The sequence below is a fragment of the Canis lupus genome, chromosome 4, assembly GCF_003254725.2.
Source record: "Canis lupus dingo isolate Sandy chromosome 4, ASM325472v2, whole genome shotgun sequence".
NCBI classification, from domain to species: Eukaryota; Metazoa; Chordata; class Mammalia; order Carnivora; family Canidae; genus Canis; species Canis lupus.
In genome coordinates this window covers 9200411-9225066 of record NC_064246.1, presented here as the reverse complement: position 1 = coordinate 9225066, position 24656 = coordinate 9200411, and the positions used below count along the sequence as shown (strand labels likewise).

The 24656-nt window shown below is 43.6% G+C and overlaps 1 protein-coding gene across 3 annotated transcripts in view; it reads left to right on the top strand.

Moving 5' to 3' along the window:
- Positions 1-24656, top strand: part of GALNT2 (polypeptide N-acetylgalactosaminyltransferase 2) — a 191064-nt gene that overhangs the window by 85812 nt on the left and 80596 nt on the right. For all 3 annotated transcript variants that reach the window (XM_025448668.3, XM_025448669.3, XM_035715534.2), the window contains exon 2: positions 14292-14385. In XM_025448668.3, the coding sequence (XP_025304453.1) occupies positions 14292-14385 (94 nt within the window). The remainder of the gene's footprint in view (positions 1-14291; positions 14386-24656) is intronic.

Here is a 24656-nt window from a genome sequence, read left to right as displayed (position 1 = left end):
GATAGAGTGCCTCATAACTTAGAAGACTATTGTGTGGGACAAAGGCTCACTTTTTTGGGGAACCTACTGTGTGTCAGAACCTGCTGGCATCATTATCATGATGCATGTTAACTCATTTAATTCTTGCAACATCACCATGGGTGGAAAACACGATTCCTCTTGCTGTGAGCTCCAGAGCAGGAATCTGAATTTGCCTGCAAAGCCCAAGTTCCCTGCAGCAGATCACCTGCTCCCCAACTTTCCCTTTATGATTAAATGAGATAAAGTTTGTGAATAGGAAAAGCAGTCTTTGAAATGAAATATTAATGTAAGATTATAATTTTCTGAAATTGAGTAAGATTAGATAAAGAGGAAGGGTGGGGAGCCCCCAGTTACTGTCTTATAAACTGTGGGCCAGAAACTTAGATGAGCTGGATTTGGTTATTCTAACTATGCAGGTAGGCACTGAGTCATCCAGTCCACCCGAGACCTGCCTGGGTATGATGGATGGATTACAGACCCTGGGCCGGTCAGACCTGGGTGTGACCCTGGATGCGCTGCCTGTTTGTCACATGCCCTCAATTCTCTTTTTGGTGTTCAATTCTCTCGTCTTTGAATGGAGGCATTAATACCACATCTCCAGAATGCTGTGAGGAATGGCAGAAAGAGCATATATACAGCTACCCCACCACTCCTGGCACCTAGGGACTTCTCTGTAAATGTCTGTTCTGTGGAGGCAGTGCCACTGCCACTGTGACTCCCATTGCCTACATGTTCTACACTAGAGGAACAGGGCCAGTCAAGCTAGAGATGGGTGACCTGGTGGAAGAGAATGGTTTGATTTCTGTGTCTATACTTGCCCGTGAACTCAGTGTTAGTGCCCAGCGTACCCCTTAGTTCAGGTCAGCACCAGCATTGGCCCTAAGTATCCAAGATCAGTTTGGTCTTTTGTCGACCATTCTGGAAGGAACACTCAATAGAGGAAGAGATGCACACAGAGGAGATGGGCCTCTCCATGGGTCTGGCAGTGCTGAATCCTGTCCAGAACAGCAGGGACCCTTCCAGGGCCTGAGGGAAGAGAAGACCTCCCCGACTTCTAGAATAGTGTCTTGTCCTCACACCTTGAAAGGAGAGGCTAGGCTCATGTCCATTTCCAGAAACAGGTCCTGTGCCACCACAGGTTTCCCTGGCTGCTTTGGGCAGCATCCAGACCTTCTGGCCAGATACAAGCCTTCTGCCACAATGCCTTTAATGATGTGAAATAGTGCATAGGTTTGAAGTTCCAACCTAAACGTGTCTGTGCTTAAATTTATTATTCATGAAGGTAATTTAAAAACATGACAGAAAGTTTAAGAAGTAGAGACAAAACTCATTATTCTTCACTCTAACACACCATTTTTATTTTAGTGCGTTTCATTCCAAGCTAACCCATATGGCTACGTAGTTTTATATAGTTGTTTCATTGTGTACATAAAATTTTGTTTCCTGCTTTTTCTTTTAACATATTATAAGCGTTTACATATGGCTGTGTGATCCTTATAATTAGAATTTTTAATGGTGGCATAATATTCTTTTGAGGGGCTATAACATAATTTAACCAACCTCTTTTTGGTACTTTTTTTTCGTAAGAAACAATGCTGCAACATTTGTGCATAAGATTTGTTCCTTATTCTAGGTTAGTTCATTAGGATAGATTCACAGTAATGCAATTTCTCAGCTTAAAGGTTATAGGTGTCTTTCTACTTCTTGATGTGTGGTGCCCAGTTGCTTTCCAGTCAGGCTGGACTAATTTACACTCTTTCCTTTTGCTTTTTTTTTATTTATTAAAAGAAAAAAAGATTTTATTCATTTATTTGACAGAGAGCACAAGCTGGGGGAGTGGCAGAGGGAGAAGCAGGGGGCTCCATGTGGGGGCTTGATCCAGGGACCCTGGAATCATGACCTGAGCCCAAAGGCAGCCGTCAACTGACTGAGCCACCCAGGCGCCCCTCCTTTTGCTTTTTCATAAGATAGTGGGACATTTACAACTCATGTTGTAATACCACATACTGTAATAGTCTGGAGAATGTCCCAGCTGTTGGAGGCACAGAATGGACATGTAAGTAAATGTGCCAGGGGTTGAGGGAGCAAACAGCTTGTCCCTGACCAGGGCTGTCCGTCCTGTCCCATGACAGAACACAAGACGGTGGGAGGCTCCTGTGGCAACCAGCACCCTGCAACATGCCAGCAGACTGTACCCAGCTGGGCGGGGCTTTCTGTGTTGTCGAGTGCAGTGTCCTGCTGCATGCCCCTCACACCAGACAAAGGATGCAAACACTCCACTTGGCTTCTGTGATCTGATGTAAATAACCTCCTAAGAGAAGAGCATGGAGCTTTGGGAAAAACACTGTTTGGAAACAGGCCGGAGTGGAATCTGGGCTCAGGCGGTGCTAGGTCACCCACCTTCCCCCATGTTTACCCATTTATAAAGTGGGCTGATGATGTACGACAGTGTTCTGTTTGCACAAATCATTTGTGAAAAAAGAATTTGTAATTCATAAAATGAAAGCCCAGTGAGAAAAACAGATTTAGGACAACCCATTCTAGGATTTTTCTGTGATGTTCATGTGTTCCCATGGCAGAATGCCTTCCTAGGCATCGACCCCAGATGAAGAGAATGTTAATGAGAATAGATTTTACATTAATAAAGGTCAATGCTGTATAGTTCCCGTTTGCTGTTACTCATTGGTTAGAAACTTCAGAAAACTCCTCCCCACCATCTCACTGAGATGCTCATAGTTTATTTTCCTTCACTGCTCATGACATGCATCTTCCAAGGTGTGGCTCACATGTAGTGTCTCTGGTCCTCTAGCCATGCACACTGATTTTCTAAAAAGACTCGAATTATCATTTATTTTCCAAACACATCCTTCCTCAGCCTTCAGGTTGCACAGCCTTGGTGTTGGCCACAGAGGTGTGCTGGGCTTTGCTGCCTTCCCCTTCTCTCCTAGGGCAGCTTTGGGGGAGCCACCGCCTCTCCCCTCACTTCTCTGCTTCTTTCCTTTTTCTAACATCCGGATCTCTCTGAATTTAATTGGCCCCAAAGAAAAGAGAGTCGAAATCTAGAGAGTCTTCCCTTTGAGGCGTGCGGGTCAGGTACTGTAAGGGGAACCTCGGGTTTGGGGCAGAATGGCTGTATCAGCCTCACCGGACAGTCTGGAGGAGGAAATGAGACAAGACCAGCTGAGGCTTTAATAAGAGATCGTCCCTCCTGGTCAGCTGCACCTGGGCTTTGCTGCCAGGGATTTCTGACTCTAATGACCTGTGATTCCAAAAGGGGGAGGGGGCATAATTCCATGTTTTCCATTTAATTTCTAATCCTGGGTCCCCTTGGAACCCTTAGCATATCATTCTAGGACTTACTTTCTCCTGCAGATGCTCTTCCAAACAGATCTGTTGTTCCTGGAGGATCATTCCCTTATTATATCTGACTCAAGTGGTTACAGAGCTGAGCAAGGGGAGGACAACCCCCCCCCCCCCCCAGCAGGTTGGATTTAATCAGCAAATGGGCAAGTTGGTGGCACCTACTGATGGCAGGGGAGCATTGCAGCACAGGTCTATGAGACCTGATATATCCGTGAGCTGAAGCAAAGTGGGGAAGCAGCTCTACCGGGGTGTTGACACAGAAGTCAGGGTGCTGCCAGACTTGGAGGAATCCTGGTGGCAGTGGGGGGTGGGGGAGGGTGGGACAGCGTGGGTGTGCATGTAGAGAGGCTGGTGAGGGTAGGTTGTGGCTCTTGGTCCTCAAGGCTGAGGAGGGTGCCGCCTGGCTACTCCTCCTGCTGGCTGCTGCACACCGTGCCATGCCCACTGCCTGCCTAACCTTTCTCTTCCCACTTTTATTTCATCTACTGGGAATTATGTTTTTTAAATTTTAATATACAATTGATCTTCGCAAAAGTCATGGGGGAAATAATTTTATTTTTAAGATTTTATTTATTAGAGAGTGAGAACGTATGTACGAGCAGCCAGAGGGGTAGAGAGAGAGAGAGGGAGAGAGAGAGAGAGAACTTCAAGCAGATTCCCTGCCGAGTGCAGACCCCGATGCGGGGCTTGATCCCATGACCCTGAGATCATGACCTCAGCCAAAATCAAGAGTCAGACGCTTAACCAACTGAGTCACCCAGGCAGCCCAGTAATTTTCTAGAATACATTTTTTTTTTGGGGGGGGGGGTAAAAAAAGACATTTTCTTGTCAAGGTTGCTGCTATTCATCATTTCCCTAAAGAGAATCTGCTTCAGCTAATGTTGAAGATTCCAGAACAAGAAGTAGAGTAGCCGTTAAGAAGGGGCTTTGTCCAAGAGCCCCCTCCCCCAAATAGGAGAAGCTGTTTCTCTGTTTATAGGAAGAAAGAGGTAGAATCAGATCAAGTGATAGAAAATGAGACCATAAACAGCTCCTTAAAATAGCAGGTGCTTAGCTGACTTGTGGGCTCTCATTCTGCCATCCTGTGCCTCTGTATTAAAAGGCCTGCTGCTCTTGCCTTCAGGAATGTTTATGATCTGGCCCAAGAGTCGTCTTGCTTCATAAACTCTTATTTAGAAGCAGGAATAAGGAAAAGCTGCATGTTAATAGCCTGCCTTGTGCTCCCTCTGCTCTGGGCTTCCTACTGCTTTGGTCATCTACTGTGAACATGGGAGTTGAGGATGGATTGATTGCTCTTGAAAAGAGAATTGTGGTGTGAAATGGATTACTCCTGGGCTCTGTGTCTCATTGCAAAAATTGGCTTTAAAATCAGCATTTATCAAGAGATTCACACCTTAGCTCCCTGCAGGGAAAGGGAGTGGAATTAAAATTGCTATTAAAAATTGACAGACACCCTAGAAATACAGTTGACAGATGTTGGACCAGGAGTGTTTAATGTAATTATTTTCCCTTTATGTAAATAAGATTTATGCACACATTTAGTTTAAAAAATTTTAAGCTGTTTTTTAGAGTAGTCTTAGATTTGCAGAAAAAAACGAGAACACAAGTACAGAGATTCTCATATACTCCGTACCCAGTTTCCCCTCTTATGACCATCTCAAATTAGGATGGTACGAATGTTATAATTTTTTTTTAAGATTTATTTATTTTTTTTTTATATTTTATTTATTTATTCATAGAGACACAGCTAGAGAGAGAGAGGCAGAGACACAGGCAGAGGGAGGAGCGGGCTCCATGCAGGGAGTCCGATGTGGGACTCGATCCAGGGTCCCCAGGATCACGCCCTGAGCTGCAGGCGGTGCTAAACCGCTGCGCCACCGGGGCTGCCCGATTTATTTATTTATTTATGATAGACACACTGAGAGAGAGAGAGAGAGAGGCAGAGACAGAGGCAGAGGGAGAAGCAGGCTCCATGCCAGGAGCCCGATGCGGGTCTCGATCCCGGGACTCCAGGATCGCGCCCTGGGCCAAAGGCAGGCGCCAAACCGCTGAGCCACCCAGGGATCCCCCCAAATGTTATAATTAAAGAACCAATACTGATACATTTTTATGAGCTGAAGTCCCTACTTTATTCAGATTTCTTGAGTTTTCCCCTAATGTTCTTTTTCTTTTCTATGATCTGTCCAGATCCAACATTACATTAACTTGTCAGATATTTTTGGGCTGCGCTGTGACAGTCTTCAGCCTTCCTTATTTTTGATGATCTTGATAGTTTTTAGGCATCCTGGTCAAGCATTTGATAAAAATATATCCCACATTTGGGGTTTATCTAATGTTTTCATCATGGTGAGACTGGGGTTTAGGATTTGGGGAGGGGAGACCACAGAGGTAACATATGTATACATGTTAACAAGTCAGTGAATGAGCTAATGATGGGGGCGGGGAGGGATGTTCAGTAACCCTAGTGTGAGGACAAAGAGAGGAAGACCGGTCCCTCAGATTAGAAGAAGGCAAGTTTGATGTTCTCAGTAATGGGACTTAATGTCTAACGCGTTACAGTCCATTGGAGCCCTGTCACATTTTTATGGGATAGGATAGAGGGGTTTTTAAATTTCTGTGTTGCATATTGGAAACCCAAGGCCCTGAATTGCCCAGGGTGTTAGAGATAGACCAGGATCACCTTGCCATTCCCAAAGCACATCCCAAACCTCTCCTAATTGCATCTTAGGCTCTAGAGTTTCTGGATTTGAACAGGCGGGGGTCACTGATGACATTTCATCTATATGTGGCCACCAGGTTGTGAACAGGAAGATTTTGACCGAATTAAGGTAGTTGACTGGCTGTGCGGGATAATGCACCTGGCCCCCTGCACGTTAGAAAAGTTAAATAACGGAGGATAAAAAGCGGTGTTCTTCTAACTCATGCCTTTAGTACGATTGATCGTTACAGCTCCCAAATAACGAGCAGCCCCATGGTATTTCTCACCAGCCCACGTTTCTCTAAGACTACACTGTAAGATAAACAAAGCAGTGACCTTTATCATAATATATTTTTTTATTTGCGAGCAAGTGATTATGTATGAAGTAGCCTGTGACTTGAATCCACAGTAGAAATTTGCCCCTTCCATTTTAGCAGCATTGAGTTTCATGAACTCAGTTGGAGAAATGAATGCGAACAACTTTAAGTGCATTAGTGAAGCCAGTGGTTCTCAAGCCTGACTGTGCGTTAGAGCTGCCGGGGGAGCTTCTAGAAAACACCCAAGCTGAGACACGGACCAGGCCTTGGGGCAAGGACCTGGCCTTTCTGTCTTGTTTCTTCCCTCACCACTCTACCCAGCTCCTGATTCTTAAACCCTTCCTATGTTAGGATACTTACCTGAATAAAAGTTTTGGAAACTGTTGGGAAGTTGCCGTTGGAAGCTCACCCTGAGCTCTTCCTACTCTTCTAGCTTGTTTGACTCGCTCTCCTAAAGTGATGAAACCTGGCATTAGGGGTTCTCACTGGTACCCACGCACAAAATGCATGTTCAGAAATGGTTGAATAACTGAGCCAGTGTGGTTCTGGTCTCTACAGTATATTATGTCCCCTTTCTATCCTGAGAATCAGGGAGGAGCACACTCTTCCTCTTAAATTACTGCTTTCAGTGGGAACTGTTATTTAGAAGCAGAAATCTTTTTCCCACCAATTATTTTCATGTCTTATTGCTTTTATTTGAAAAAACATTACTATCTGTGTTGATATACAGTGTCACAGAAACCATCTCTTTTATAAATGCAGAGGTCATTGTTTGCAGGGTACAGGTTTCTGGTCTTAACTGAAATTTGATCATGGTTCAGAGTGACCTGACTCCTAGCCTAGCTAAGGAGGCTTCCCCTGAGTATTCTGATATTCTTTTCTTAGGCTGTTTCCCCAGTGAGTTAAAATTACATTTGCCACTTTATTAATGGGTCATACCTTATTTGGAAACTAAAATTTTGATAGTGATACCTTATATCAGCAGATTTTTTCCATCCTCTCATAAGAAGACCCAGGAATACTCTTTTGCACTGATGTGGTGGGATATCCACCCTGAAGAATTAGAAATAATAAATAGTCCTTCCGTTCCTCTATGGATCACTTTATAGTGAGAATGCTGGAGTATGGGAAGTCTTGGTCTTTAGCAGGAAACTAAGTCTACTCTTTAAAAAATTTGCTTTCAAGTAACTAGTTAGTTTTCAGTATCAGTGGGCTGTGGAAATATAAATGATCATATCTTTTTAACAGGTCTAGCAACCTGGCTTTCTTTTTTACCTCCCAGAACTCAAATGTTGCTGTTAGAGATTGGTTGTGGTAGCGGTGATCACTGAACAGTCATTAAATAACAGTGGAAAGTAGACAGTTGATGAAGAAAAAAATCAAGTAGTCATTCAGATGATATTTTTGGTTACTTAATCGTCTCTGAGCATATGGTCTAGCCGGCTGAAATAATTTAACAGTGACAAAATATATTTCAGTAACGGGAGATTAAAAACAACCTATTTATTTTCCTTTTTCCTTCCACAGTGATATATTTATCTCTGTTAACAAATACAATGTTAGCCACTTAAAATTTATGAAGACAGCCTTTGCTGAGTCTACAATATACCCCAACCTTTATCATCCAGTTTTACGTGTGTAAGCATGTTTGCTTCGGTGGTTCATGATTCAAACGTGTTACCATAAGTGGTGTTAGTCTTTATATTGGACTGTGGACAAGAGAATGTGAGATGAAATGACATTTTTACTGTGCAGACTTGACCCTTTCGTGACTCATCTCTTGGACTCCCATCATCTCATGGCTCCCATGTGTGGATAACTGACTGTCTGGGTCACAGCAGTGTTCTGTCTCCCTTTGGAATATTCTGTCCTCAGCTCTGCCATTCTCCGTCTTAGGCATTGACACACAGAGTGGTTTTAGAGTATGCTCACCAATTTTTTGGCAGTCCTCTTCTCAAAATGTGGGATCTACTTCCCCTCCCCTTGAGTGTGAGCTGGACATAGTGATGTGCTCCCGGTCAACAGAATGTGCTGATGTGACAGGATATGGTTTCTAAGATTAAGTTGTAAAAGGAGCCCTGGTGTCTGCCCCTCTCCCTTTCTCCCCCAACTTTGCTCTCCTCTCTGATCTCTTACTACGGGGAAGGCCAGCTGCTGTGTTGTGAGGGCACACCAGCAGCCTGTGAGTGACCAATCTTGGGAGCAGCCCAGTCGGACCCTGAGATGGTGGCAGCCTGGGCTGACATCTTAACTGCAGCCTCATGAGGGACCATGAGCCACCCGGATTCCTGACTCGCAGAAGCAGAGTGTGAGATAAAAAATGTTTCTTGTTTCAAGCTCCTCAGTTTTGAGGGAACTTGTTTTGCAGTGGTTAATAACATAAGTCACTTAGCCCTTCTGGATCGCTTTCTCATCTGGGACAAGAAACAGGGATGAAATAGGGCCCTGAATAAGCTGATGACAATCTATTCCTATGTAAAAGGCTGCTCTCAAAAACCAGCTGACCCTCTCTGCATCTCTCCCCCAACCCCCCACTGGCCTTTCTGCCTCCACACCTCTTAGCCACTGTCGGCTGTTTCTGGCAAAAGTCAAGTCCACTTGTTACTTACTTCTTCTTATTTTGAAATGGAGGCAAAGCATATTGGGAATATGGGTAATACTCTTTTAATAAGTAAAGCTATATTTACACTAAATTAATTTTCATAACTACTCAATAAACCAACCTACTGGATTTTACTATTTCTGAAAATAATGTCATTTTATTAAAACTCATTGTTCTTTTATCTTCTTGGAAATAGGATGAATTTTGGCTTTTGTACTCTCTAATTACGGTAGATAAATAGATATCACTCAGTCATTTGTTTCCATCTGATTTCACTCCCGGCCTGATTTAATTCCATTTGTGCTTCAGGTAATAGACTGCTTCCGTTGTACACATTTGTAAGAACAATGTGGGCAAAGTGCATATCTCGAGCTTCTAAAGACTCTATGAAAACTCAACCAATTCAAATACGAATAATAACAGCTGTGAGCTCAGGTCAGTTAGTAAGTAGGAGGACAGGAAATTGAGTTTGCATTATCTGACTCAAATGTTTAACAGGGATGAGACCATCTCATGCCGTAGGTGAGGCTCTCCAGGGCTTTCCTGCAGTGTGGTCAAAATGATAAAGTCCAGGGGCGCGGGGAACAGCACACCCCCTGCTCCACGATGGGTGATGGGTGTTGGCAGACCTCTGTTTAAACTTCCCTGACACAATCCAGTGTTGGGCCAGAAGCACTGAGCCCTCCCTGGTCTACATTTGCCAGCAGCATTGGCCCTCAGTGGGTTACTCATTATGCATTTGGTGTCAGCAGCCCTCCTCAGAGGGTGGGAGAGACAATGCAAGGATGGGGCTGCAGCCCAGGAATAAAAGCAGGCTTACCAGATCCTGGGCTTTGAATTCTCTGCAACTTCTGACCCAGCATCAAACCTCATCATGACTCCTCTAATCTCAGCAGTTTATCCTTGTCACTAAAAAGAGGACCTGTCTGTCACCGCATCGTTTTCTCTCAACTGGGAGAAAACAGATCAGTTGGTAGCGCATCCCGGCTGTCAGTGGGTCCTGGGCACCAGAGGCTTCTCCATCTATTTACATTCTGCACGTTTCCCGTTTGAAAGGAGCCTCCACGGGCGTAAATAAGCCTCGTAATGTATGTAGATGTATGGCAGGGGGTTGTTGTAATGAAAAGCTTCCACTGCAAAGTGGGCGAAGCCAGTCAAATCAATCTGAGTAAGTAGTGTGAGAGCTTTTTTCAACTCTGTTTATTATTATGCATCTGACGTGCGACCAGCAGCATACTTGGTGCCACGGGGATACGCCAGAGATGTGACAAAGCCCTTCTGCCCTCAAAGGTATGCCCTGCCCTGAAGTGCTTTCAGATACCAAGCATATGGAAGATAGGTAGAAAGGATAAAAAAGTGCTGGGTGTATCTGGTCCCCAGGAATGCTTGGGCAAGCAGGGACCATGGGACTGGTCCCAGGGCCCTTTCAGCCCAGGGCCCCCCATGGGGAGAGAGAGGCTGGTGACTTCCTCAGACTCCTGTGCTAGAACCCGAGGCTCCAGCTCCCGGGCCAAGACTCTTCCCAACATGCCCCTCAAGTATTGGTATCTCCCACTGGCCCAGGACCCATTCTCACTCAGCTCCTGCCCTCCCAGGGTGCTTTCACATGCTCATCCTGCCTTTCCAGAACTCCAGCCACATGTCTCCCATGTTTGCCAGCCACCTCCTCTCGGTATCTCGCAGTAACCCCAACATTTCCCAAACAGAGCTGTCTTTATTTCCCAGCACCATTCATTACCGCACCCACACAGCGTCGTCGTATTCCTTAGTGGTGAATGCCCCGCCTGTCTGAAATGTCCAGGTTGGAAGCCTCCATCTCTGATCCTTTCCTTTCTTCCTTGCTCCTCTCTTCCAGCCATCACCCCATGGCTGTGCCGACCTCCTCTCTGCATCTCCAAGACCCGGACGTGAGCCAGCTCACCACCATCCCTTGCTGCATTGCCCTCATGGCCCCCTGGCCTCTCCTCTATCCCCTCCCTCTGCTGCCTACACTACAGCCAGAGTGATGTTTCTGGAACACAAGTCTCAAGTCTCCGTATCTTGCCACTTCCACATCTTCTTGTTTCCTGTCTTTCATGGTGTTCTCTCCACCACAACCCTCCTCTCCCTCATGCCCATCATTTCTCCTTGCCAGGTTAATTCTTGACCCCCTCAGATCTCTACTAAGCTGTCAATTCTCATACATAGGCTTCTTGGAGCCTTCCTGGCACTGCTGCCAGTGTGCCCTGCCCCCACAGTCTTCAAGGTGTGCCAGTATTCAGTGGCGCGGTGCCATCATTGTTGGATGCTTGTCTGCACCCCAGCGGACACACTCAGCCGAGGTGAAGCTGCCAGGTCCCCACCATGTCTCTGGGGACTTTCTTCCACCCAGCGAAGGCCACAGGTCAGGGTTTCAGGAAGAGAGTAGAACATGACAGGTGTCTGGAAGGGTGAGCTGTTGACAGGTGGTGGGTCGTTCATGGGCACTGGCTGTCTCAGGCAGCAAATCCAATCAATGATCGTGAACGATCAAGAATTTATGGTGCTCAGACATACTCTGAGATGAATAGTTAATACCTTGTTTTGCTTTACTGTGTCTATCTTGCTGGTAGAAGGGGAAGCTCTCTTATCTAAGGGCAGTGCATAGAATGATGGAGACCGTGGAGTCAATACTAAACCCCCTGGGGTTCGATTGTAGCCTCGTTGTGACCTTTGTGCTACTTTAGCTTTCAGTGCCTCAACTTCCTCATCTGTAAAATGGGGCTAGTTAGAGTACTGTAAGGAAGATCAGTGTGTGCACAGTGTTTAGAGGGGAGCTTGGCATCTCCTGAACGCTCCCTATTAGTAGCTTAGGCAGTTCCTCCTTTTCCTCCTCCTGCTCCTCATTTTCCTCTAGGAGAAGGTAGTTACCATGGTAATTTGCAGTTCTTGACTTGGGAGTCCAGAATAAGAGAGTCCTTCGTGAATGACCTCCTAGAAACGTATCCTTGGATTTTTATGATTTTGTGATAATTGGGCTTTTGTAACTTGGTTTAGCCTGAGTCCTGATTTAGGAAAAGCCACCTTTAAGCTTCTTACTTTTTTCTTTGACCTGTGTGGGCAAATTGCTTAGGCTTGCTGGTCTTCCACGTCCCCATTGTGAAATAGGAATTATAAACTGCCAGGGTGGCTGTTGCAGGGATGGGAGGTATCTGTGTGCAACACGTGGCACATGGTAGGTGTTCATAAACGGCACTTAGCTTTATTTCACCTGCTTGGGACTTTGTCATTCAGCACACTCTCATCTCCCACTTTAGGTTTGTGGTGGGCTTCGTGGACTGGGGTGGGGAGCAGGGTTAAGGAATGTTGCCTGTGGACTACTCAGTCTTGCCTGTGGGAAGAAAGAGGCATTTATTTTCTGAGAAAACATGGACGGTTGGCCTACTTCAGTGTTGATTTTGTCAACAGTACAGCGAATGCCGTGGTTCTTACACATAGAAAGTAAGGCTCCGGCCCCACCAGCAACTTTCACTTTTGATTTTATTCAAGTACAAGGTTAAATGGTTTGATCCGTTAACCAGTATAATGCCTGTGGAGAAAAAAGTTATTAGCCACAAAATGCTACAAGCAAGCTGCAAAATAAAAATTAATAATGCTTAATTAAAAGCCTGCACAGCATGACTCTGGTTACTTTATTACTTACCGAATTAATATTCACACGTTTCCATATATTGTAAAGGCAGTAGTAGGTTAGTCTCTCCCTCTCATACTTTTGCCAAACTTGCTGTGAAATCATTGCCAATAGTAAACCGGAAGTTTATTTTTAACCAAATAATCTCAAAAGCCAAATTATAAATACCTTTGGAAATTTTTTTTTTTTTGCAGCAAAAAATACTTGAATGGGGATACAGATGCATTTTAATACATTTGTTAAAATGCAGGATAAAAATCTTCAAAAGTCCCAGGACTTGGGGCGCTTGGAGGACTGAGGCCATTATCACAGCTGGGTGGGACAAAGACCTCCAAGGTGCCAGAGGGTTCCTCACCAGACTACTGTTTCTGCAGTGGGGTCATCCTCCTGGGTGCCTCGACCTGTCATTTCCATGTTGACCCTGCTGGTTTAAACCTAACTGTATCACTGAAGAAGCAGCTGAAGGAAAAGGTGGCCTCAAGAGGGAGGAAGCTTAGGCATGATTGCTCTTTAATTACCATACCGTTTGAGTAAAAATGCAGATTATTGGCAAAGCAAGTCACATTTGGGAAAAATGTATGATTTGGCCCAGCCCCCGAGGGTTGCCCTCCTTGCAGATCTCACTTTACATGTTGAAGAGCCAAAATGTCTCCAGTGGACAGCTTTTGCACAGCGCACAGCCCACGCTGGTCTGGAGGAATGCTAGCTGGACAGACCTGCGCGGAACTGGTCGGGTCTCCCTGAGGAAGGGCTTAATGCTGCTGCGGATCATCCCGGCAGCATCTGCTCAGGAGAATGGCCAGTCGGCAATGCTTGGCTCACACAAGTCTGTGTAGGAAAATGACTAGCCATGGGACATTTCTGATCTGGGTTATATACAGAAGCCTTTCTTATTTGATTCGCAGAAATCAGATTCCAAGTGGTTGAAAAATATATTTAGCTCTGTGGTCATGGAGATGTTTTTTAGTTTGATTTAATGTTGATGGATTAAATTGTTTGTGCAGATGAGCTGAATAAATTCTGCCAGAACTTATATCTTATTCTGGTTTCACATTAAACCCTTAATTTACAGCTCTGTTCCATTGGCAGTGTTATTAGAGTTAGCCCTAGGAAAAGCTTGGCTGGTCCTTCCTCCTCTGTCCACTGTTATTCAGCGGAATTAAATCATTTAGCAACCTCAAGGGAGGGCTCCAAGGGGCCCGGAGGGAGAATGGGGTCCTAGGGTGTCCTTAAACTATCTAAGATGTCTGGAGAGCTACCCTGATTTTAATGGCTTTAATTTAACCCCTACTGAGTTATTTAATCTACTTTCCCCCATCTCCCTTCCCTACCTTCGCGGATCCACAGAGACCTGGGATTTGCCTCGAGTATTTCCTTCTCATAGATACACAATGCAAATATAAAATGAAGAGGGACGTGGAAATCCTTCACTGGAAAAAGTCACTCCCATACTTTTCTCCCCTCAAATCTCCACCCTTTGAGAACTTCTAGGATGCAGTCCTGGAGATGAGAATTCTCTCTCCCTCATCCTTTGCATCCCCGGGGTCCACTGGCATCCTAACACTTACTGTTTATTGAACTGGTGAACGCAGGTGTGCTTGAAAAACTGATCAACTCATTTGGTGTCTTTGTTCCCCGTAGGAGGACTGGAATGAAATTGACCCAATTAAAAAGAAAGACCTTCATCACAGCAACGGGGATGAGAAAGCACAAAGCATGGAGACCCTCCCTCCAGGTACCACAGCAGCCCCTGGGGACCCATCCAGCCTTGGGCTGGTGGCTGGTGGCTAGTGGCTGGGAAGTCCTCTTGCTCAGAAACTGTAGAGCTGAATGTGACCTGTAGAGCCTGTGGAGCCTGCGGGGTAGAACATGGATTTCATAGGGCTGCTGGAGACACCGCTCTATGGCAATGTGTTGTGGTCTTCCTTCAAGCCCATTAGTGGGTGGTGAAATAAGTGTACTAGGAAATGCCCAAAATTTGTTGAAAGAAAAAAAAAATAGAATAAAATAGAAAATACAGGATAGTATATCGATTCACAAATTTTTTTAAAAGGCTGTTTTTTAGAGTGATTCTAGGTTCATAGCAAAATTGTGCGTAAAGTACAGAGATTCCTATATACTTCCTGCCCCTACACATGCATACCACCCCCACTGACAACATATCCCACCAGAGTGATACATTGCTACAATCAGGGTACCAACAGGGACACATCACAATCATCCAAAGTCCATTGCTTTTATTAGTCTTCACTCTTGGTGGTTTTAACAAATCTATGGGGACATAAATCCACTGTTACAGTATCCTACAGAATAGTTTCACTGCCCTAAGCATCCTCTGTTTTCCAACTCTTCCGTTCCCCTCTCCTCCCAATCCCTGAAACCACTCATCTTTTTCCTATTAGAATCATACAGTATGTTGCCCTTTCAGGTTAGCTTCTTTCACTTGGTAATGTGTATTGAAGGCTCCTCCATGTCTCTTCATGGCTTAATAGTATATTTGTTCTTATCACTGAATAATATTCTGTTGTCTGAATGGACCACAGCTTATCCATTCACCTACTGCGAGACATTGTGGTTACTTCTCAGCTTTGGTAGTTGTAAATAAAACTGCTATAAACATCTGTGTGCAGGTTTTTTTTGTAGATAATACATTTTCAGTTCATTTGGGTAAATGCCAAGGAATAAGACTGTTGGATCATATAGTAAGAGTATGTGTAGTGTTGGGAGAAGCTACCAAACTCTTCCAAAGTAGTTGTACCATTTTGCATTCCCACTAGCGATGAATGACAGTTCCTGTTTCTCCACGTCCTCAGCAGGCATTTGGTGTTGTCAGTGTTTTCAGTTTGGGCTATTATAATAGGTGGGAAGTGGAAATCTCATTGTTCAAGTTTGCATTTCCCTAATAATGTATAATATTGAGTTTCTTTTGATATGTTTATTTACCCTCTGTTTATCTCCTATGGGGAGGTATCTGTTCAGGTGTTCCACCCATTTTTTTAAGTGGGTTGCTCATTTTCTTACTGAATTTTAAGCATTTTTATAGATTTTGGATAACAGTCCTCCATCAGATATTCATTTGCAGATATTTTCTCTCCATCTTTGTCTTCTCATTTTCTTTCTTTTTTTTTTTAATTTTTTTTTTTTATGATAGTCACAGAGAGAGAGAGAGAGAGAGAGAGAGAGAGGCAGAGACATAGGCAGAGGGAGAAGCAGGCTCCATGCACCAGGAGCCTGATGTGGGATTCCATCCTGGGTCTCCAGGATCACGCCCTGGGCCAAAGGCAGGCGCCAAACCGCTGCGCCACCCAGGGATCCCGTCTTCTCATTTTCTTGACAGTATCTTTCCCAAAACAGAAATTTTAATTTTAATGAAGTTTATCAGTTCTTTCATGGATCTTGGCTTTGATATTATACCTAAAAAGTAATTGCCCTACCCAAGATCACCTAAGTTTTTTTTTCCTATATTACGTTTCAAGTGTCTTATAATTTGCTTTTATATATAGGTTTGTGATCCATTTTGAGTTAATTTTTGCGAAGGGTGTAAGTTCTGTGTCTAGATTGATTGAATGTGGTTTTCCAGTTGTTGCAGCACCATTTGTTGGAAAGACTGTCTTTACCCCATCGTGTTGCTTTTGCACCTTTGTCAAAAATCAGTTGACTGTATTTATGTGGGTCCATTTCTGGACTCTATTATGTTCCATTGATCTGTTAGCCTATTCTCTTCCCAATACCACATTATCTTGATTACTTTATAGTAATTCTTGAATTCGGATAATGTTGGTCCTCCAACTTTGTTCTTTCTCTTTAATGTTGTGTTCCTTATTCTGTTTGTTTGTTGCCTTTCATATAAACTTTAGAATCTGTTGATACAAAATAACGTGCTGGGATTTTCATTTGTGTCAAACTTCTAGGTCAAGTTGGTAAGGATGGATGGACATCTTGACGATATTGAGTCTTCCTCTTGTGAACGTGGAATCTCTCTCCTTTTACCTAGTTTTTAAAAAATTTTTATCATAAGTTTTACAATTTGCTCGTATGAATTTTGTGCCTGTTTTGTTAGATTTATATTTGGGGAGGCACTAAAGTATATGGTATTTTGTTTTTAATTTCAAATTCCGCTTGTTCATTATTCATGTATAAGAAAACAATTGACTTTTGTATATTAACCCTGTATCCTACAACCTTGCTGTAATTACTTATTAGTTCTAGGAGTTTTTGATTCTTTCAGATTTTTTACATAGTCATATCAACTGCAAACATCTTCCTTCTTAATCTATATTATATTTTTTTGTTTCCTTATTGCATTAGCTGAGACTTCTAGTATGATGTTGGAAAGTGGTGACATCCTTGCCATATTTCTGATCTAGCAGGAGAGCTTCTAGTGTCTCAGCATTAAGTATAGTTAGCTCTAGGATTTTGCAGATGTTCTTTATCGAGTTGAAGAAGTTTCCCTTCCACTCCAAGTTTGCTGACAATTTTTATCATGAATGAGTTGGATTTTGTCAATTGATTATATTGATTTTCACATGTTGAACTAGCCTTGGATACCTAAGATAAATCCTACTTGGTCATGGTATATAATTCTTTTTATACTTTGTTGTACTTAATTAGCTAATATTTTGATTTTTGCATCTATTTTCATAAGAGATATTGATTTGTTTTCTTGGAATGTCCTCTGGTTTTGTTACTAGGATGATGCTGACTTCATAGAATAAGTTAGAAAGTATTCCTTCAGCTTCTATCTTTTGAAGGAGATTATAGGGAATTAATATGGTTTGTTCCTTAAATGCTTGGTAGAATTCACTAGTGAACCCATCTGGGCTCAGTGCTTTCTGTTTTGGAAGTGGATTTCCTATATAGATAACATACAGTCAGTTGGGTCTTGTTTCTATCTACTCTGACAATCTCTATCTTTTAATTGGTGTATTGAAACCATTGCCATTTAGAGTGGTTATCAATCTAGTTGTATTAATATTTACCATATTTGCTACTCTTTTCTTCTTGTTCTGTTATTTTTATCTTCCACACTTTTTTCTGCCTTCTTTAGCTTTCATTAAGCATTCTACATGAATCCATTTTTCTCTCCTATTTTTTTTCCTTAGTTTTAGTGGTTGCCTTAGAGTTTGCAATATGTATTTACAACTAATGTAAGTCTAATTTCAAATAGCACTAGCCTGCTTCATACTTAGTGTTTTTTATAACAAAATATTAAGAATTCTTCCCTTCCGTTCCTGTATCATCACTGTTATTATTTCACATGTATGTGTGTATATACATATATATAAGCATATATAATCAAATCCATTGTTGCTATTATTCTTTTGAATAAACGGTTATCTATCAGATAAATTAAGAATAAGAAAACTAAAGTTGTCATTTTACCATCACTTTTTCCTTATCTGATGTTCTTACTTTGATTATGGAGTTCTGAATTTCTGCCCTATATAATTTTCCTTCTGTCTGAAAAGCGTCTTCTAATATTTCTTGCAAGGCAGGTCTACTGGCAACATATTGCTTCGATTTTTGTTGTCTGAGAAAGTCTTTATTTTATTTCTCCTTCACTTTTGAAGATTATTTTCACAGGATAAAGAATTCTAGGTTGGCAATTTTTTTCTTTCAGCACTTTAGATATTTCATTCTACTCTCTTCTTGCTTGCATGGTTTATGAGAAGTTGGATGGAATTCTAATCTTTGTTTCTGTAAAGCTGTCCCCCCCCCCAACTCTTCTTTTAATATTAAAAAAAAAATCACTAATTTTCTACACTTTGAATGTGCTATGTCTAGGTATAGTTTGTGCTTTTTGTTTGTTTGTTAGTCTTTGTTCTTTATCCTGCTTGGTGCCCTCTAAGCTCCCTGGAGCTGTGTTTTGGTGTCTGACTTTAATTTAAGGAAATGATCAGTCATTATCACTTCAAATACTTCTTTTATTCCTGTCTTTCTTTCTTCTCATTCTGGTATTCCCATTACACATGTTTGTACACTGTTGGTAGTTGCCCAACATTTCTTGGATACTCTGTTCTGATTTCTTTTCAGTTTTTTTTAATGTTTGCTTTTCAGTTTGGAAGCTTCTGCTATCTTATTCTCAAGCTCAAAGATTCTTCCATCAGCTTTACTGATGAGTCTATCAGAGCCATTCTTCATTTCTGTGGCAGTGTTTTGATCTCCAATAATTGTTTATGATTTTTTTACAAGAATTTTCTCTCTCTGTTTACAGTATTCATTTGTCCTTCCATGTTGTCTACTTTTTCCATTAGAACTTTTAATATATTAATCATACTTGTTTTAAATTCCTGGTATAATTCTGGCATCCCTACCATATCGGAGTCTGTTTTGACGCTTGCTTTGTTTCTTCAAACTATGTTTTTTTGCTTTTTAGTATGCTTTGTATTTCTTCAGCACTAGATATGATGTGCTGGGTAAAAGGAACTCCAGTAAATAGGCCTTTAGTGACATGATGATAAGGTCTAGAGGGGTAGGGGACACATTCTATAGTCATAGGATAGATCTGCACCCCTGGGCTGTCAACTTCACAAATACTCCTCAGTTTCTCTATCAAATAGGTGGGACAGTGTGGCTAGAGGTGATTTGAAATGAGTATTCTCATTCATTTGGGGAATATAAATAATAGTGAAAGGGAATATAAGGGAAGGGAGAAAAAATGTGTGGGAAATATCAGAAAGGGAGACAGAACGTAAAGACTGCTAACTCTGGGAAACGAACTAGGGGTGGTAGAAGGGGAGGAGGGCGGGGGGTGGGAGTGAATGGGTGACGGGCACTGGGTGTTATTCTGTATGTTAGTAAATTGAACACCAATAAAAAATAAATTAAAAAAAGAAAAAAAAATGAAATGAGTATTCTCCTTTTTCCAGGTTGATTAGGCTCTGATAAACTCCCAATAGGTTAGCTGTGGTAAAACAATTTCTCTTGAGGGCAGGCCTTGTTAAGAACAGAATGCTCTGGCATATTTCAAAATGATTCTTTCTCCTCTCCTGTTCTATGGGAAACATGAAGGGATCTGTCTCCCACTATTCACTATGAGAAACCTAGTTAAGCTCCTGGTGGTAAAACTTACAGAGGTGTGGGGGCCCACCTATGGCTGAGGCCCCTGGAGTTTTTATTTCTCAGCCTTGTCTGTGGTGACCTCCAGCTGTTCATCCACTACAGTCTGGTTTTCATTCCCCAGACAACGTTCCCCTAGAGGTTTCTGCTGTGATTCCCTGTACTCACCTGTTGGTCTCTCCAGTTTTTGGAGTAGCAGCATGTTCTATGATCTCACTTCTCTGAGCAAGCTAAGAAGAGTTGATGTTTTGCCTTGTTCAGTGTTTTGCTTTATTATTAGAATGGAATGATAACTTCCAAGCTCTTTATACACTAGAAACCAGAAGTTAGTCCGTGACATTTTTACTTTGATGATGATGAAGAGTCTGTATATTGATGTTTCTTACTGAGGTTGGATAAGCATCACCCCAGGGAATACAGACCCTCCTTTGTCTACATACCCTTCCCATTGTCCCAGTTACACTAGATGTGAAATGTGTGTGTGTGCACGCGCATTAGATATATCTATTAGGGCGGCCCCCTCTCTTCTTTCCCAACTCCTAGATGAGTCAGCAGCGTGAGCCACAGTTCCTTCCTATGTAAAATAGGCATTACCCACGCAGTGGGGAGCATCTGAATGGAATACTTAGCTAATAAGCATTTCTTTATTATAATAATAGGATATGCTTCTACTGTGTGGATTAATGAGAGACTTCCTGTGGGTTGTCTTCTGTTTAAAAAAAAGAGTGTTCTAGTGGATTTTAAGACATATATGGAGAGGGAGGGGGAAGCCATCTTCAGGGCATATACTAGATGTTACTATTAAGAGTCATACTCTAGTTAAAATCCATTCAATGTGATAGTGACCCTGGCTTTCATGTTTCTAGCTGTTACACAGTAATTTCCTTCAGAGATAGGAATGTACTGATTTTCCTCTTTTTTTGAGTTACTACTAATAACTTTTGATGAAGGCACTATGTCCTTTTATTTTGCCAGAGGATGTCATCTGTTTTTGTTGTGACCTTTTTTTCTCACTAAATCAGCATACACATGAATTTTCCCTTTAGAAGTTATTTTGCCATGGTTAAGAAACATATTTTCCACAAGAATGATGGGCAGTACCAGAGTTGTGGTCTGTAAGGAACCACTGTTCATAGCACTTTCCACTTTGTAAAGTGGGTTGCTCAGAAGCTCAGTAGCTTCCTGTGTTCTAGGTGTTGGATATCTAGCAGTTGTAGACAGATGGGTGGGAGGAGGCAGCATGAAGCCGAATATAGGAGCCTGGTGTCTTTCAGCATGGCCACGAAACCCACTGACAGATGTAGGAGCCAGATTAGAGATAGCAATGATGCCCCCAGGCAACAGCTCCAACTTTTTTGACCAAACACCCTATTAGCAAAAATATTTTGAGTATAGCTCACTCTCCCTCTGTATATCTTAAAATATTCATAAATTAAACACATAATACCTTACGAATCTATTGATGCATTCTAAGGCATATTTTCAATAGGATATTATAATGGATTAGGAAAAATACTTGAAAATATCTACTGTTTCTTTATCCCTGAAGAGTGTCTCATGTGGCCCCAGTTCGGATATCACTGCTCTTGAGTCAACCATGGCCACAAAAGCCCAGATTATTTTTTTTAACTAGATCTCCTGTCCCAGCCCATTGTACTTTGGGGGAGAATCTGGAATTTCAATAAAGCATGCCAGTGAAGTGGCTGTGGCAGAGGGGAGGCCTGGAGGCTGGAGTCCTGGCCTTCATTTTCTGTTGAAAGCTCAATCATGTACATCCCAGCTGTAGATTCTAGGGGCTTGAGCACAGACCAAGCTGCATGCTACATGCTGAGCCAGGGCACAGCCCCAGTGGGCTTTGTGAGCTCTGGGCAGGGGCAGAACCACAGTGTGTGAACGGCAGCAGCTAAATCCTTAAACAATTGAATCTAGTGTTTGCCTTTTAGAGACCTGTGATTTCCTCAGCAAGCTCTCCAGTCTAAAGCCCATCCAAGAAGGAGGTTGGGGAATTGGGGTGAGAGATCTGGTCAGCATCATCTTTTACTTCTGTTTAGTCGGATCCCACTGTCATCAGGGTGACTGAGTGCGGTTGTGAAGCAGGCTGGCCCTCACCCAGCTCATGCTGGCCAGGGGTTCTCCCTTGGAAGCTCCCTGGGCTCGAGGGTCACTCAGGGAATCCTCCGTTTCCCTTCATAGATCTGCACTTTGTCTGGGTCACAGACAGCTTAGAAGTCAGATAGTTCTCCTCCGGTTGCCTAAGGAAGGAGGGAGTAGTGTGTTTCCTTTGCACCTGGGGTGGGTTTCCTGGTGCCTTGCAGAGGAGGCTGAGGTCATGCTCATGGGGAGAGTCCTGCTAACTGCCCAGCACTCGCAGGGAGTCCACTGGCACCAGAGAGGGTGCACAGTATTCTCAAGTGGACATGTTCTTCTATCACAATTTTTTTAGAGGTTGAGGAGTTGCTGTAAGATTCTTGAACTCCTGAATGCGTTGGATAGCAACACCCCGTGTCCTCTTTCCAGTGTTTTTGCCATTTCTAAATAGCAGCCGCACAGCAACTGGGATGTGAGAGCTGTCCTCGAGAACCACAGGGCTTAAGGACAAGGCCAGCATCCTGAGCCAGGCACCGGCCTCAGGGCCTAGCGCTGCCCCCAGGTATTTGGCCTTAGAAAAATCGTGTCTATTTGCAGTTTCATTTCCCTTCTATGTAAAACAGAGACACTTTCTCACTCTGAGAGCCCTAGATTCTGTTGTTTCACCTCTGTCTTTCTGCTGCCTTCCAGCCTCTCATCCGAGGTTGGGATCACCAACCTCACTGCCTCAGAAATGGAGTGATTCCCTCCTCGCAGAGTTCAGGTCTGGAATGGAAGGAAGGCCTTTGGCCCTGAGATTCCAGGACTGATTCCTTCCATATCAACTACTGAAGTTTCTTTTTTGGTGCTGATTGTCTGTTTTTTTGTTTTCTTAAAATCTATCTGATGGAGATGAATTTTTTTAAAGATTTTATTTATTCATGAGAGACACACAGAGAAAGGCAGAGACACAGGCAGAGGGAGAAGCAGGCCCCCTGTGGGGAGCCCAATCCAGGACTTGATCCCAGGACCCCAAAACCAAGACCTGAGCTAAAGGCAGATGCTCAAGTGCTGAGCCACCCAGGTGCACCCTGATGGAGACAAATTTAATCTTTTTTCCCCCCTGGATACAGAAAAAGTCCTCTGCCTTGAAAAATTAGTCTCTCTTAGTAATTGTGCCTCCTGCATCCTCTCATCCTGCATCCTCGGCATCTGCCACTCTGACTGATGAGGCCAGTGGGGCAGGATGGCCGATGATCCAGGACAGGGAGAAGCAGAGGTTGGCCAGGGGTGGGAAGGCCGAGGCCTGTCTCTGAGGCACGTTCTTCGTAAGCAGCTCTCATCCTTCAGATGCTGACGTCTCCTTTGAGAGATTTTCTTTCTGCCTCTCTAAAACCGTGGTGTCATTCTGGTGTTCGTTACAACCTCGTGGAAGGGGGAGAGACACGGGTAGGGGGAGAGTCCTGATTACATTCTGGCTTGTCTGGGAGGTGGCCCCATCTGTCCCGGGGTCTCCTCCCGCCGCGGCCCTGCCTGCTGCTGCTTCATTACCCGAGACAGTTGATTTCTCCAAACAGAAATGGCTCGCGTTCACACAAAGATGAATGACACGGGAATGGCGAGGTGTGTAATAGAACCCAAATCCCAGTGTGAATTGCCGCTGATGCTAATGGAAACGTTTTAGCTTTTCTACTTCCCACCTGCCGGAAGAGAGATGAGATGAACCACTTGTATATTTATTCAGCATTGCTGCAGAGTCGGGAGAAATGCTCCCCTGACCTTTCTCCTTCTCAGGGATTTACTGGGTTCCAGCATGGTATGTGTTTTTTAAAACATCATGGTAAGATTCACATAACATAAGATTCACCATTTTAACCATTTTTAAGCATACAGTCGAGTAGCATTAAGCACATTCACACAGTTGTGCAACCATCACCCCCGTCTATCCCCAGAACTTTTTCATTTTCCAGCCTGAAACTCGTCTCTATTCAACACTGACTCCCATTCCCCCTAGCCTGGTCCCTGGCCACCATTCTCCTTCTGTCTCCATGAACTCAACTCCTCCCAACACCTCACATAGGTGGAATCATACGGTATTTGTCCTTTTGCGATGGGTGTGTTTCACTCTGTGTAGTGTCCTCTGCGTTCACACATGTGGTAGCACACGTCAGGGTTGTTGCTTAGGGTTGAACACTCCTCCCCCGTAATCTCTCTGTGCCAGGCACCCTGCAGGCCGCATGGTCAGGGAGCACTGTGTGACAGCCATGGGACAGCTCACTCTGCGTGGCTCGCCATGACCCAGACCTGAGGCCCAGGGCTCTGCTCTGCACAGCGTTGTCATTAGGAAAATAAGTGGTTGAGTATCCTTCGGAGAAGCATCTTTTTAAAAACAAGCAGTATGTTATTGTGGAAAAATTAGAAACTCAGATCAGCAAAAATAAGGAAAGTATTCAAGTGTAATTCTACTACCCCAAAGTCACCACCGTTCTCTGCCACTGCCTGTTCCTCTGGATTTGTTTTGGGCATATATCCAGATGCACTTACCCACGTGACTAAGATGACGTGGTGTCTGCAGCCAGATGTGCCAAGCGCAGGTATGGGAGGCCTGGGGCCTAGGCACAATTTCTGAATCAGCTCCTGGGATTTTCATGTTTTCATGAATCTTTACAAAAAATATGCAAGTAGTCCACCACGTAACACTGCTAAGGATTTGGGGGTTAGCTGAGAAGTCTACCCCCACAGGCCCCCTCTCCTGGGCATAGCACCTCAGGGCTCTCTCCGAGCCTGTCATGGGCGACACCTCAAGCCTCCATCCTCCCTCCCCCTCCTGGGATGGCTCAGGACAGGCCACAAGCAGCCTCTACCAGCTGGTTACATCGA